This window comes from Corylus avellana, chromosome ca2, assembly GCF_901000735.1.
Source record: "Corylus avellana chromosome ca2, CavTom2PMs-1.0".
In the NCBI taxonomy this organism is placed as follows: domain Eukaryota; kingdom Viridiplantae; phylum Streptophyta; class Magnoliopsida; order Fagales; family Betulaceae; genus Corylus; species Corylus avellana.
This window is the reverse complement of record NC_081542.1, coordinates 49,970,254-49,985,774: the sequence shown is the minus strand read 5'-3', so window position 1 is coordinate 49,985,774 and position 15,521 is coordinate 49,970,254. Positions and strand designations below refer to the sequence as shown.

General features: G+C 36.2%; 3 protein-coding genes across 3 annotated transcripts; all 3 read right to left on the bottom strand.

The window, feature by feature from the left end:
- Positions 1 to 637: 637 nt before the first annotated feature.
- On the bottom strand, positions 638 to 1,714 carry LOC132172723 (glucan endo-1,3-beta-glucosidase 4-like). Its single transcript, XM_059584280.1, has 3 exons — positions 1,604 to 1,714; positions 1,201 to 1,452; positions 638 to 858 (listed from the first exon to the last, which is right to left on the bottom strand). The coding sequence occupies exons 1-3, from the start codon at positions 1,668 to 1,670 to the stop codon at positions 824 to 826; spliced, it is 354 nt and encodes a 117-aa protein (XP_059440263.1). The 5' UTR covers positions 1,671 to 1,714; the 3' UTR covers positions 638 to 823.
- Positions 1,715 to 4,869: 3,155 nt separating this feature from the next.
- On the bottom strand, positions 4,870 to 5,277 carry LOC132170183 (uncharacterized). The gene has a single exon (XM_059581075.1). It carries the CDS (start codon positions 5,275 to 5,277, stop codon positions 4,870 to 4,872), a length of 408 nt encoding a protein of 135 aa, XP_059437058.1.
- Positions 5,278 to 8,428: 3,151 nt separating this feature from the next.
- On the bottom strand, positions 8,429 to 11,678 carry LOC132171072 (putative calcium-transporting ATPase 13, plasma membrane-type). The gene is made up of 2 exons (XM_059582288.1): positions 11,433 to 11,678; positions 8,429 to 11,322 (listed from the first exon to the last, which is right to left on the bottom strand). The coding sequence occupies exons 1-2, from the start codon at positions 11,676 to 11,678 to the stop codon at positions 8,905 to 8,907; spliced, it is 2,664 nt and encodes an 887-aa protein (XP_059438271.1). The 3' UTR covers positions 8,429 to 8,904.
- Between the last annotated feature and the right edge of the window lie 3,843 nt (positions 11,679 to 15,521).

Below are 15,521 nucleotides of genomic sequence, written 5' to 3'. Positions count from 1 at the left end.
GCCATATTCGCAATTTCATACCAAAAAAAAAAAAAAAATTTTGCTAACTCTAATTGTAAGTGGAAGCTGCACTGGCTTGCATGCTATTGGTACTAATGTCATAATGTGGGTGATAAGATATGATTATATCCCATCTTTGTTTTTTTCCTACTGTTCTTGTTTTGTTTTGTTTTTCGCTTTGAATTCAACAATAGGGGTCTTGGGACGTGTGGTTTTGGTTGATAGAGATGGCAAAGGAGATTGGTAGCCGTAATGGAAAAAATTTATTGAGTTTCAGGGGTTTGAGGAGTCACTGTCACTCCCCGCCGGCCCTTGTTTCGGGCGAATCTCTGTATGTGAGCAATACGATAGCATTGCGTCTCTCATCTTTATATCACCATATATATGCATGCCTATCTATGAATGTGAAAGTGATCATACTTCCAATCTTCCTTTATTGCATATGATATGGACCAGCACATTTTAACTTATGAGATGGATATTAGTTTTTTATCTTCCAAATAAGTTTTCCTTCAAGCAATCGAGCCGGTTTGAAAGAATTCCTTCTAGTACGAAAGTTGTTCAATTTGTTGCCAAAGAAAGAGAGGAGAATAAATACTTTAGGAAACAAAAGTTACTGGAAACAAAGAAAAGTAACTGTAAACAAAAGCATTCCCTTCAAAGATTCTATGAGAAAGAGAGAGAGAGAGAATTTAACAGCAATTACTAGATGAACTCGTTCAAGGAAGATACCCAAACTTGCATGTATTATGGCATTTGCCATTACATAGCATAAAACCGATCTGTATACTATGACATTACTGCAGATATTCGATGGTTTCATTCAAGGAATATGCTCAAACTTGCATGAATTATGACCTGCCACCAAAGATAGAGGAGATTATGAGATCATGATCTTTTCCATTAATGGATCTGTTCTATGGATCTGTGTTAACTTGATTGAAAAGCAAGATTACATTCATTTTGAGGTCACTAAGATCTATTTCAGAAATTCTGAGAAAAATTGTTGGTCATCTGCCATCATTCAATAGGCTCGAAGAATGATATTGAACATGAATAGGATATATATAGTTCTTTTTCTTTCCTCGTTTAGCGTTGTGGGTCCAATTAAGAAGCTAATTAATTAAATAGCAACAAAAGAGAAATCCAATTAATAATATAAGTTGAAATGATTTATGCAGGATCTTTTAGGCATCTTACTTGGGTCAAGATCAGTGACGATTGCAGCTGAGTTAAAATAGCAAGTAGCTCCTTTGCTCTTGAACTTCTGATAATAGTTGTTGAAGGCATAAGAGGCATGGTCCCTTATTGTATTTGGCAAGTAGCAAGGCTTGTTTACTTGTATTTGGCTGCAATCCGCACCTCCTTTTCCACAAGCCCAGTCCAGCGCTTTCTGCAGTTCATCATCTGGGGTCTGCTCATCAGCTATGCACCATCCGTCGAATTGCCCATCTAACATTATCAAACAAGTTAGAATTTAATGATTTAAAGTGGAGTGCTTTGAAAATGGAGTGGTTTGAAATAAAGATTTGTGCATGTGCATGCATTGGTATCCTTAAAAAGATTTGTTTCCAAAATTAAACAGGGCTCATGATGATTATACCAGATATTTGCAGAGCAAGTGTCAAAAGGAGCAGAGCTAGAAGATTTCTTGGCAAAGCAGATGACATTGTTCTCCAGAAGCTGCTGCAGCCTGCAGGTGGTTCAATCTATATCTGGGAACTGGACATTCACATCAGATCCAATAGTTAGTCGAATATATTATGAAGTAACTTTGAGATTATCAAAGAAATTCTCAGCTTTCAAGAAAGTTGAGATTCTATTCTCTATGCCTTGCTTCAATGTCACGTAAGCAAATTTAGACCAGCTTTCTTTAACATGCCAACTTACCCTCTTTAATTCACTGTTAGAGAGAGAAAAAAGGACCAAATGGTTCACCAGTGAATGATCATATAATCCATTTAGCTTGCTCTAATCTCACAATGTAAATTTTGCTGAATATATATGTAATGATTACCAAATATTTATCCGACCGTTTATCAGTTGTTGCTGACTGGATCCTGACGTGTTGATATTAATTAGTTATTCTGTTCTTAAGTTGGTAAATTAGTGATTCGTATTGTATTCTAGACTCTTGGTTCTAGAGTATATATGTAATAGATTGAGAATGAGGATCCAAATTTAGAAATTGGACTCAAGCTGATGCACCCAATCTAGAGACAATCAGGCCTAAACCCACAAGCCTTTGGGCTAGATTATAGAGGTATAGAAGTGGAACGGTTATAACCATCCAATAACCGCTAATTGCTTATTACCGTTAACCACATAACTGCTTTTGTAAACGGTTATAAAAAATCACCAACCATAACCACTTATACACTCCTAAGTTAGATGGATTGGTCCATTAGTCATTCTAGGACTAAAGATATGCACATTTTAGGAGATCATTGCCTCGCTACGTCACCATAACTGTCCTATATATTTTTAACAAGGAATTAGGTAACAGTTGCAGCCCACTAGAGGCAAGAATGCATTTTTGTTACCCGCGTAGGCCTATACTCAATACACTCAATAAGAAGATGATACGTGGTAAGAGATCTCATTAGATGACATAGGTCGAGCACCATACATTACTAAAAACATGTTCAACGAGAAGGTGACACCTAGAAACTCTATTATTATGATTTTCTCCTTCCATACTTTCTCTTTAAGAAATTTTTACTAACTTAAGCATGGGTAGCATCCCAGGTGGAAATGCTTGCGAGAGGGACAATAGTAGGAAGCACGGAAACTTGTCGGGATTGTCGGCGGGAATGCTACCCATGCTCAAGTTAGTATGAATTGTCGACCGGCCGGTCGGGTGTGTGATCAACTACATATGCATGTAATATATTCATGTGGAATTTTATTACAGTTAATTGGTCTTCGTATGAAAGTTCAAAAGATGTCATACACATCTATGATCAGCATGAAAGCATCCGGATGACCCATTTGCCAAGGAAACTGAAAGGGAAAAAGCATTAGTGCATCTTGCTTTTGTTTTTTCCTTTTTTTTCTTTGGAGAAATAAATAAGTTTTCTTTTATTTTCTGTATAAATTAACAAGTCATATATAATCAGAATTAAATGCCCTATTATATATAAAATAGATTGAATTAAAAAAAAAAAAATTGATGTAATAGATTGATTTAAAAGATAATAGCTGAGAAATTAAACGTTTGTCGATATATTTTTTTTTCTTCCCTTTTGAATTCCGACGTGATTTGCAAGTTCGTTGGGACCAGGGGCAGTGAGGTGATATCCATGTCCACAGGAGGCCCAATGGCCCATGACCGTAGCCAGCTCCGTGTGGCTTGTCAGTGACTCAATTGTCAAACAAGGACAACCAACTTCAAGTTAAACGACATATTGTCGTTTTGACTGGAGACTCTACGACAAAGAGTAGTATAAAATGGTGTACTTGGTCCTAAACTACATCGTTAGAGACTTCAATCAATTAATCTGTGGTCGTTTTGACCAGGGTTACCTATTTTAATCAAAATAAAAGCTGCTAATTAATCAGCAAACAAAAATCAGACCGCTAATCAGCAGTACTGGAAATATAACAAACTACTAAACAAAAGGGTTCCTTAAAATTTTAATTGGAGTATATATAATTATATATATGTGTAATTAGGGACATAACTAAGGGTTGTGTTTGGGATTGCAATTTCGCAAGAATAATCGGCGTTTTTTAAAGATATCACAAAACGTAAGACATTTGGCATTGCGGTTTAAAAATCACTTAATTTAAAATAGGAAAAAAATATGTGATTTCAATAAGTAAGCTAGAAGGTGTTAATTTGAAAAAGTACGAATTTAAACCAAAATCATGAATTCGCATAACAAATATTTAATAAAAAAATTCTTTTTACCATGTTTTACCAAACGCTTTTGAGATTTTAAAAAGTAGTGATTTTAAAAATACTATTTTTAAAATCGCATTTATTGAAACCATAATTCCAAACGGACCTTAAATCCTTTATTAATTTTTCAGGTTAAAACGGTTTGAATCTAAAAACTTGAGTCATAAGTTTAGATTCAACAAACCCTTCCATTTTGTTTTGTTTGAATCTAAAAACTTGAGTCATAAGTTAGAAAAAAATAAAAATAAAAATAAAAAATAAAGTATGTTATAGTGGATTTTTGGCTTTAAAATGTAGCATTCCCGAAAATATAATTAAGTATTTGGTAAAATATATAGCGATTTGGCTTTTAAAATTACAGTTTAACATTTAAAATTATAAATTTTTAAAAGCACACTTTCAAACGATATATTTTTCGTGATTTTGTTTTAAATAACACTTTCAACCTATGAAATTGTCGGACTCTAGCCATGTGTTCTTATTATCATTGACATGAGAACTAATTAACTATTCAAGTGTAAGCTCGAATTCACCTTCAATAAGTAAGGTTAGATACATGAAGTATTTAATTAAAATGAAAAATAAATTATGAAGACAAGGCTCAAAGCCTAGAATTCACGACCTCAACTCTGATACGAGGTTAATTAATTAAACTTACAAAATAAATAAGAGATTGTTGATTTAATTATTTCATTAATATTGTAACATTCACGCGTACATATGTATAGACTCCATAAATTTTATTCATCTATTTTACTGATCAGCACCACCAAAATATTTCAACAGATCGAGCTACAATATTTATGCCGGCTCGACGGACGTTTATACACTGAAAACCTTCGACGGCTTCATGAAAAAACACGATTAAGGCAAGCACATGTCTTATGGTACTAATAATATGGCAACTCATCCAATATTACATTACCGGAAAGAGCTAGATCGAGTATATATGTGGATGTGGTCGTTTACAGATGAAGAGAAGTATCAACTTTAGAGTGATCAGAATCAGAGTCGTTGAATTCATTCACAGAGGATCTATGATCATCTGTGTGGCGCCATGAATTCACGAGGAGTGGGGTGTCGCGGACAGGGTAATCTGCACGTCTGCTCTGAGATGGAGGCGAAATAGAGAGAGAAGCTTGGGGAGGTGATCTTGGTGGGATGATGAGCTCAGAGTGGAAAAATAACTTCGATGGCTGCTCAGAAGGCATGGGTGGAGGATGGAGATTGAGATGTTTATTTGGTTCGGCGAGCATTCTCATCAGCTCTCTTTCCTCTCTCATTTCTTTCACTCTCTGCAGCTGCCTGAACCTCTCTTGAAGGAGAGCAATGGAGGAATGGATGACAGTGGAATCCTGGTCTTCTCCACCCATTTGAGAAAGTAGCTTGTTAAGGAGTTTTGAATGGCTTTGCGCATATATATAGGCAATCGGGTATTGTAAAGATCGTTGCTTTGAATTAAATTTAAGCGAGTTTAGTTGTTGGAATATGAATTTTAAAATGATTTGGAAAAAGGAATGAGAATCGGCAGCTAGGGTGCAAAGTCCAAAGAGAAGAGGCTGTGTGGCCAAATCTAAGGAGGTTGTTTGTAGTGTACGAGAGGAGAGAGGCAACAGCATTGCTAAAGAAGAAAAGGGTTTGGAGAAAAGTCCAAGAGAATGTTGAAACTAGCTCATGGAAGGGTGTGTTTGGAGGAATATTGAGTTGGATGATATCCAGTGTCAGCTTGCCCCAAAAAGGGGTCTTAAATTAGCTTTGGAGGTGATGGAGCTAGCCTTTTTTGGTGGCCTTTAGGTGCATGGATATCAAATCCTAAAAGTAATATTTCTCTTTCAAATCCTCTGTCTAATAAATTTTTCTCCTTTGTTAAAGCAGAATAGGTGGGGGGTAGTCCGAGAGGAAAAGGACAAGGGTAAGAAGAGAGAAATATATATAAATCTTGGGAAGTCATCATGCTTTGATTGAACAATAATGTATGACAAAGACAAACATACCAACATTCTCTCTCTCTGTCTCTCTCACTATAGTTTTTGTCTTAGAGTTTTTGGCTGGGAATGGCATGCAGAGATGAAAGCTGCAGATGCTACTGTAGCCGGATTGGATGCTTCTTCATTTTGCGCAGCACAAACAACTCCCAACTCTATTATTTTCTTCGAACTTTGAAGTTTGAAAGACGGTTTGAGAAGACATATTTCCATTGATAGATAAAGAAGGCGTGCAATTAAAAATCTCCATTTTATCCATTTACATTGGTTATAGAAATGCACAGTTTGAGTGGCATGGCCTATCCAATATGCTTTATCATTTATATCAGTATACATATGTAAGCATAAGCAGGCAAGTAAGTTGTAACATATGCATTGATTTAGTCCTAAGTTACTGTTAGGTTTTTTGTCGGCAAATTTGGCGTAAAAACTACCTTTGTTGTAAGTCTAGGTTGAGTTGTCAAGTTGGTTCTTAAATTGGAGTCCAAATCTGGCTGTTGAAGATCAAATACTGCCGGTTAAAAGGAATTCAAATGCGGTTTCAGTGCATCTCAATAACTAAGTTTTCGAGGGTAGTGGGGATCGAAGGTCGGTCGAATAGAGGACTTTAAAGGATTAAAGATCAAGCTTCTAAGAGGATCTGTCGCAAGGGCGATTGAACAAGGTTCGAACGAGACTGAATAACTGATCTTAATTTAAATTTCCTATACTTGATAAATTTCTTATGGTTTTGCTACCCTCATAATGGTTTTACTTTTGAAAAAAATTTCAAAATATTTTCACCTCATTTAATCCCTTTACCGCTTTATTTAATTTTGGTTAAATTGTATTTGGTTGGACTATTTTTCAAGTTCAATAATAATCATTATTATTATTATTATTATTATTATTATTATTTAACATGTCCACACAAGAGAAGGAGAGAAGGGATTCAAACTATTAACTTCTGCTTCATAAGACGTGATTTACAGCCGATTAAACTATCATTTAAAAATAATAATAATCATCATTATTTAACAACCTAAGAGAAGCGCCAGCTATATTTGCACTACCGTTTTACATGTATTTTATGGGGACAAGCACAGGCCACAAATTCAAGCAGAGTTGCTAAATTTGGTTGAAAGCTGCAACCGATATATTTAAGAAGGCAACAACCAAATGAGGGTTGGGCGGCTATTTCATCATGAGATGCGATTGCCCATGTGGTGCCTCATGCCTGGTAAGTGATTATAGCAAGCGCCTAGCGCCTTGTCTGCGTCTGGATGTATGGGTCCCTTTGGCGCGGCCAAGATGGCTCTTTTTCTTTTCTTTTTTTCCTTTTCTGATTTTTTTATTAAAAGGGAGAAAGGGTTAGAAGGGGATTTCACTCACTCTTAATCCGGATGAAAGAAAAAATGAGCATTTTAATTAAAAATGCTTTCAAACACCAAGAAAGAAACAATTTAAAGTTAGTACGTATTCCGTAGAGAGAGTTAAAACTAGAAAGATCTTCTGACTTCTTTTGTGAATGTATAACAAGAAGTTACAAATTTAGTATCCCGTTGAATGGATACCCAGAAGCTGAAATTTGTACAGCAAGATTCATGTTAATTAAGGGGATTGCAATGACCCATAAGTTAGTAAAGATCTTGAAAAAAAAAAAAACACTCCCATTCCTTGAGAGGAAGGAGTGAGGAGTCTAGTGTTTACCTTTCCTTTTGAACCATGTTCTCTTTGGTCGAAGGTTATGCCTTCCTTGTATGGTACTATCACGTGTCGCCCTTCGACTAAGTTGCGTGTGTTTGGGTCATGGGGAGTAAATCACTGGCTCTAACAATGGATATTTTCAATTTATTGCCGGTCGGGCGGCATTAAATACCAATTGCCATGTGATGGAACAGAGTAGCGCTCCTATTTCTTTTCCATCCCGAGCTGTCTAGAATACCCTTCAAAATGCACTAAATGAAGGAAATGGAGGGATTTTAAAATGGAGAGGATCCTTTTCCCTAGAAATCCGATAACATATCATAGTTTGGCTGCTTTTAAGGTGGAAGGAAAGACTAGGTGCCCCAAAGCCTATTATAATCATTCTGAAGAAAAATATGGTTGATCAACGCATGGTGAGTTCAAATTGTGTTGTGACATAGATATAAAAAAATATATGTCGTTATTATTTAACATATTTAATTAAATAAATTAAACTCCTCAATCTTAATTAATTTATTTCATATTAAATTCGTGTAAAAATTTTTAAGCCTACTGCAGAATGAGACGGCTACTAGGCAATTACATTGATAAATGAAACAAGCCCAGTCCATCATGAAGCCAAATTCAGCCCATGAGGCACGAAGCTATTACAAAAGCCGAACTCAGCAGCCCAAATCTTTCAAGTCGCTTGCACAATCTACCACTCGTAGTCTCACACACACGCGAGGCGAGGCGTACGAACGTTAAGTCGTTAAGTCTTTGTCTTCCTCAATCGAAGTCAACGCTGCTGTTGAAACCTTCAACTTATACGCAGTGGCCAGTGTGCCAATCAAGTGCTCAGGTAAATGTCATTTGTATTCTCTCTGTTTCTCTTTGATTCTGAGTTGTTCTTTCTTCTTCTATGCTTTCCATTTCACAAACTTTCTGTTTTTTTCTCTCTTTAATTCAAAGAATATGAACGAATATGGCTGCCTCTAGTATGGTTCAAACCCTTCGTCTGCAATCTGTTAATTGAATTTTATTTTGTGATTCTTTGTATTTGAACTTGGTCTATTTTCTTCGTTATCTGAATTTTGTTCGCCAGATTTACAAATCTCTGTATATGGTGCTTAGAACGGGAGTTAAATTAAATTTGCACACACTGTAATTCCTGGCTTGAGAATAGGAAAACAAAAACAAACAGAACGTTAACGCTAGCAAATTTAGAGAAAAAAACTTTATCCATATATACATATGCACAACTACAACATATATATAACTACTGGCAGCTCGAGAGTGGTGTTAAAATAAAATATAAATTAGTATGAACCTAGAATGATTAGAGTGGTGTCAAGTAGTTTTCATTAGTGGCAGCTCGAGAGTTGCAGAGTCTGAGGGAGCAGAGGGTGTCATGCTAGTGGTTCCCCCCATATTTGGGTAAAATGGCCCAGTAAACCAATCCCTGATGCAACCTGCAACCCACTTTGTACCCCAATCGTTAGCACATGCTAACATCCCAATTAGAAGGCAAACGGACCACTGCAACCAATTCAATTTTGGATCACCGACAAGGATATGTGCAATCTCAATAAAACACACCTGCAGCACCAGAATACCAACCACCGCCACCCAAAAAAATGGGTTACGATGAATGCCTCTGAAGACATTCTTCTTCTCCAGATCCCTTGAATTGACTTGGTTAAACACTTGGCAAAGAAGGAAACTATTGAAGATAATGGTTTTACTAACTTTCTTGCTGATGCCCAGGATAGCATGCCCTTCGAATTGGAAGGTCACTAAGATGGCAACCTGATATAGAGCTTGACTGACTAGGTTTCTCCACATAGCCTTGGTGACCAGCGGTTCACTTTGCCTCATGAGTGGCGGCTTGTTCTCCTCCATCAACGGCTCACTCAGTAATGCAAGGCCACCCAGAAGGGTCACGATGAAATTAGCCCAAAGCAATTGGATTGCCGAAATTGGAGAATATCCTAAGGCCATGGTTGTGATGGAAGTTATCAACAGCCCTGCAATGTTCATGGTAAGCTCAAGCTGGATATACTTCTGAATGTTGTCATAAGTACATCTTCCGCACCCTTCAATGGTGACCAAGAAACTGAAATCGTCGCCGTCCCTGATGATGATGTCAGAACATTCTCTGGCCATTTCACAGCTGCAACCACTCTCTATCACAATCCCCACATCAGCTTCTTTTAGCGCTGGAATGTCAGTTATTTTGCCTCCAACAACTGCTACTTTGTGGCCTTTTTTCTTCAAACACTGCACTAGAAGGAGCCTGTCTGGAGGGGAGGAGCTTCCCATCGCCATGATTTTATCTACTTCATTCATCCTCTCCTTGGCACTGTATTTTCGGAAGTTTTCGACTTCAAGCACTAATCTGTTTGAGCTGGGAAGCAGTCCACACTCGAGAGCTTTGGCTTCCAACATAGAGACACTAGCTTCTGAAACAAAAATGATACCAACTCCAGCATTTGTCCAACCCTGTATTGCTTTTCTTGTCTCCTCTGTCCAGCACATTTCAAATGCCAGCGAGTGAATGCAAATAGTTGTGACTGAACACATGGTGAGACAAGCCCAAGGTTGTTGAGCAGAGGCCTTATCAGACAGCATCTTTCTGTTCCAATAAGTGATGGCGAGCGCAATTACCAAAGGGATTCCTTCCGTTACTCCAACCAGCAACATTGTAAGTGAAGTTGTTAAGGCACTACTGGTCTTCCCATTTGGTTTGATGACAATTCTCTTGATAGCATCTATTATCTCTCTGCTTGCAGTTGGTTTTCCCCTGAAATCTGGGTGGTTAGAGCCAGCATCTTCCTTTCCAAGCTCGAAACGGAGGAACAACACCACAAGGATGAGGATAGAGATTGAAAGCCCAACGATGGTTGAGCCAATGCTCACCCTGTCAAGTTTAGCTGGTAATGGGGCCTTGTTGAGGGCTTGATCAGTAACCTGGTTCATCAACTGTCCCCATGTCGTGTCCATCCCCACAGATGTAACCAGCATGCGACCGGTTCCACCAACCACCTCTGCGCCATAGAAGAGAAACGGGTTCATGTCGTCGATGGTTGACTCTACACCATCATAATTTAGTTTTAGAAGCTGATCACCAGATATGAACAAACCATCAGCAGGGATCAGAGTTTCCCTCTCCAGGCATACTATGTCACCCACCAAAACATCTCCGATGGATACTTTGTGTTGGCATCCCCCTCTGAAGACATCAACAGATTCCAATGGCTCCTGCTTTGTCTTCTGTGAATGTTGGACCCAAAAGTCACGTAGCGAAGGAGCAAGTACAAGTATGATGAGGGCAACAATTAAGACTACTCCTTCCTCCCAGCCACTCCTCCAGCCTTCCTCCTTGATCCCGAAGGCAAGTGACAGCACTGCGGACACGAAGAGGAGGAGAATAATGGAACTATTGCAAGATGTTACGAGAATTTGAAGGAAGCCTTGCTTAGGAGCCTGTGTTGTGGAGAGTGTGGTGGCTAGGCGTCGAGAGCGTACATCTTGCTCGTCACCACAGATTCCGTTCTCTAAATCAGTATTCAGAGCCTTTGCGATCACTTGAATGCCTCCAAAATTGTGTAAGGAATCTCGGTCCTTCTCCTTTACCATTCTCGCTATGTTTTCCTGTTGGAGTTTTGCATTAGTTGCACCATCCAATATTGTAGGAGTTACAATATCTATTGAAACTTCATTTGATGCGGACGAGATTTCCTGATCACTTCCGTTGCTTTGTAGATCCTGTAATTAAAATATCAATTAGAAGATACATGGTGATAGAAGTAACCAAAATTGCATATAATGAGGCACCATAGAAATCCAGGAGAGACAAGCTAAGACAGAAAACTTACTGCTTCTCCCGTGATATCGGTGCTGATGATACTGTAAAATGAAGTAGATGATGAAATTGATCTCTCAAGACCGAGAGAATCCTTCTGAGCAGCTCTATCTTCTCTCAACTTGCGATTTTGCTCTCTAAGAATCAGATAAATCCTGCTCCAACGGGTTCTTGGATTACTGTTACCACTGGCTGCTATTAGCAAAACCGTTTGCTGGGACTCCAGATCTCCATCATGTTCAGAGCTCTCGGTTGACATATCTCCAATCAAATGTAGTAGAAGACTTAATTGTGTGAATTTCTCAAGGGAAGAAATTACCAAAAGTAGTAGAAGACAATAATCTTAGAAATGAAATGAATATGAATATGTGAGGATCAGATAGTTTGCAAGTGTATGTTTTAGGAATGTGCGCCCGCTGGCGGGGGTATTTATAGGCCCACGGGGATTCGGGACCGCGTGGAGGGAAATACATTGAAATTTCGTAATCGTAATGCAACAATTGTAGCCATCTCGCAGGTGTTGGAACAAGCGTTGGCTCGATCGGTCAAAAGACTCCAAAATAACGATCTCATCTACTGATTGTTCTTTCAATGTTTCTGACGTCATATTTTCAATTTTTGTTAAACTAATAAAGAACCAAAAATAAAAAATAAAAAAATTGAAACTATTTCTCACTTCTCGAATCTATAATTAATTGCACTAGATGCACATAGAAAAAAGATACTTACAAAATAATTAGGAGCATTTAATTAAATTGACCTTGTATAAGTTAATAGGATTCAGCTTATATGCTGTTATTAAAATAACAGCATATATTAAAACGGTCAAAATTGAATCTTAAAGTTGACTTATTTATGTCTCCAAAGGATAGCTTAATTGACTGTGAACCACGCCTAATGAAGTGGAGGTCACTAATTCGAATCTCTCTCTCCCTTCCCTTGTGTACATGTCAAAAAAAAATTTTAAAAAAAAGTTGACTTATTTTTAAAAGCTTTTAATAGGAGAGAAAAAATTAAGAGAGATTTTGAGAAATTCAATCTTGACCATTGATTAAACTACAACATACAGACGCGGTTAAGAATTTAGCTTTAGGGAGCGAACTATATATATATATAAGGCTTACATGCTGTTATTAAAATAACAGTATGTATGCTGTAGTTTAATCAACGGTCAAGATTCAATTTTAAAGTCGACTTATTTTTAGAATCATTTAATAGGAGAGAGAAAATGAATAGAGATTTTGAGAAATTCAATCTTAACCGTTAATTAAGCTACAACATACATGCTGTAATTTTAATAATAGCATGTAAACCAAATCCTATATATATATATATATATAAGACCTTATGCTATTTTAAAAAAAATCTTTCTAATAATTTGAATTTTTTTTTTTTTTTAGGAAAGGGGCCGGAGGTAGGGGTGTACAAGTAGAGTGGTTTGTTTTAGGGGTGTACATGTAACCAAGCTGTAGGGTTTTTTACTTATTGTTTTGGATTTGTAATTGTTTTGAATTATCTGATGACATTTTGAGATATGAGATAAAACAAAAATAAATAATGGCATTAATATATTAGTAGTTTGAATTAACAAGAAATATGAACATTGTTTCTTCTTTGAATTAACAAATTTGAAGTTTTGTATTAAAAAAGAAAAAAAAATTATGAAATTATTTATGAAAACCGGTTTATAACTATCTTCAATAACCAAATAACCGGTTTAGGTTAGTTGCAGTTGCAATTTTTTAAAATGGAATAATAGCCTAAACTGGTTGCAGTTACGGTTATAAGAAAATAACTGTTACCGGGTTGTACACCCCTAGCCGGAGGGGGCATATATAACCTTTGCCTTTGTTGGCATATGCTGAGTTGTTAGATACTGAATTAATAGCACTGTACTATCTTGTAACTTGTTTTCGGAATATTATCTTTAAGCATATGGTTTGTGTTATTTTTCAATTCAGTTTGAAGAACATTATTTCAAATTTTTTTGCTGTTTTCTTTGAAGTGGTTAGGGTTTGTATTTTTCTTAATTAGTTTATGTTTATGGTTTATACGCAGAACAATTCTAATTTGGTTTGACATCATAAATTTAATAAACTATTTTTTTTAAAAAAAAAAAATCAACAACATTCTTCCAACCTAATTGAAGAGAACTTTATTCTTGTTATAATTGCGTACGTGCACATTTGGTTGACTAATCATTTTTGACTTTTTGGCAGCTCTGCGGCTTCTGCCCTTTGAATTCTTTGTGGTTGCGGCTTCAGATGGACAACCCTGTCTTTCCAGGACTTTCCCTCGAAGCTTCAAGCTCTCGTATGAGTTTTCTATTTGTTATGGATGAAGTCCTTGAAATAAGAGTTTTTTTTCTTTTCCTCTTTCTTTTGGTCAAAGTTATTGGAGCAGTTTTCCGTTTTCGGGCTGAATCACTAATAATAGTATTATTGATAAAGAAAAATAATACAGGTATTTTAAAAAAAATAAAAAAAATAGGCCCTAATTATAATACAAAAAGAAGTGCAGTATCTTTCCCATTAAGAGACTCTAGAACTCTCACACCAGAATATTAACTGTTAGAGCATCACCAGTAGCTTAGCTAAAAGATTAATATTAGTTATATTTAACTATTATTACTCTTTTTTTAGCTCCAACAAAATAGCTTGGAGCTATTCACTGTAGCACACTAGATAAATAAAATATTGTTTATTTTTTTTTTGTTCATTATTTCTTTATTTCACCCATTTTCTCCCAACATCTTTTATTTCTTCTGAACATCTCTTCACATCTGCGACGTCTCTCTCTAAAACACAAAATTTCTTCATACAAAATTTATATCTCTCTCGCTCACAAAATTTTTTCACACGGTTGGATGAAAAAATTGAATGCAGAAAAAAATTATTTCATGGAAACCCATAGATGGAAAAAAATCAATTGCAGTTGGATGAAAAAATTTAATCCAAAAAAAAAATTATTGCATAGAAACACACAGATGAAAACAAATCAATTGCAATTGGATGAAAAAAATTTATTTATGCTATTAATTTTAAGAATTAGTTCCTGCATGTGAGATGAATGTTCCTCATATGTGTTTATTTTTGTTTTTATGAATGATTTTTATATATGTGTTTGTTTTTTCCTTTAATTAAGTGTTGTCAATAATATAGTAAAAAAAGAATGAGAAATAATATTTTAAAGCAAGTAGAGAATGAAATAGAAAATCTATTAGAGAGTGCAGTGAAAAAATAATAGTTAAAATAAAGAATTGTACTTTTTCACTAGGTAAAATACCTAATGCTATTAGAGATGCTCTTAGAGAGGTCTAAGAACACAAATCTTATTCAACCAAGAAAAAAAAAAAACAAACACACCCAAATCTAAGCTCCTAGCCCAAGCCTAAGGAGGTAAAATCCAAGTGTAACTTATATAATTTTCGACACAATGGAGGGTGTAGAAACAAAAGTTAACCAATATTAACCTAAAGGAATTTGGAATCCATTAGAAAATAACTGAAATTCATTGGAAAAAAGAAAAATATATCTTTAAGAAGGTTTTATATTGAAATCACATGTCTCATATTATTTGGAATGTTGGGCTCAAATCATATCGTGACATGAGTATAAAATTATATATGTGAGTTATAATCCGACCTATTTAATTAAATGAATCAAACTTTTCAATCTTAAATCGGTTAATTTCATGTTAAATTCGTGTAAAAAATTATCAACTTATTGCGAAATGAGATGGGTATCATGATTGCTCGGCAATTACATTGATAAATGAAACGAGCCCAGTCCATCATGAAGCCAAATTCAGCCCATGAGGCACGAAACTATTACAAAAGCCGGACTCAGCCGCCCAAATCTTTCAAGTCGCTTGCACGATCTACCACTTTGTCTCATACACACGCGAGGCGAGGCGTACGGACGTTAAGTCGTTAAGTCTTTGTCTTCCTCAACAGAAGTCAACGCTGCTGTTGAAGCCGTTCGACTTATACCCAGTGGCAAGTGTGCCAATCAAGTGCTCAAGTAAATGTCATTTGTATTCTCTCTGTTTCTCTTTGATTCTGAGTTGCTCTTTCTTCTTCTATGCTTTCCATTTCACAAAC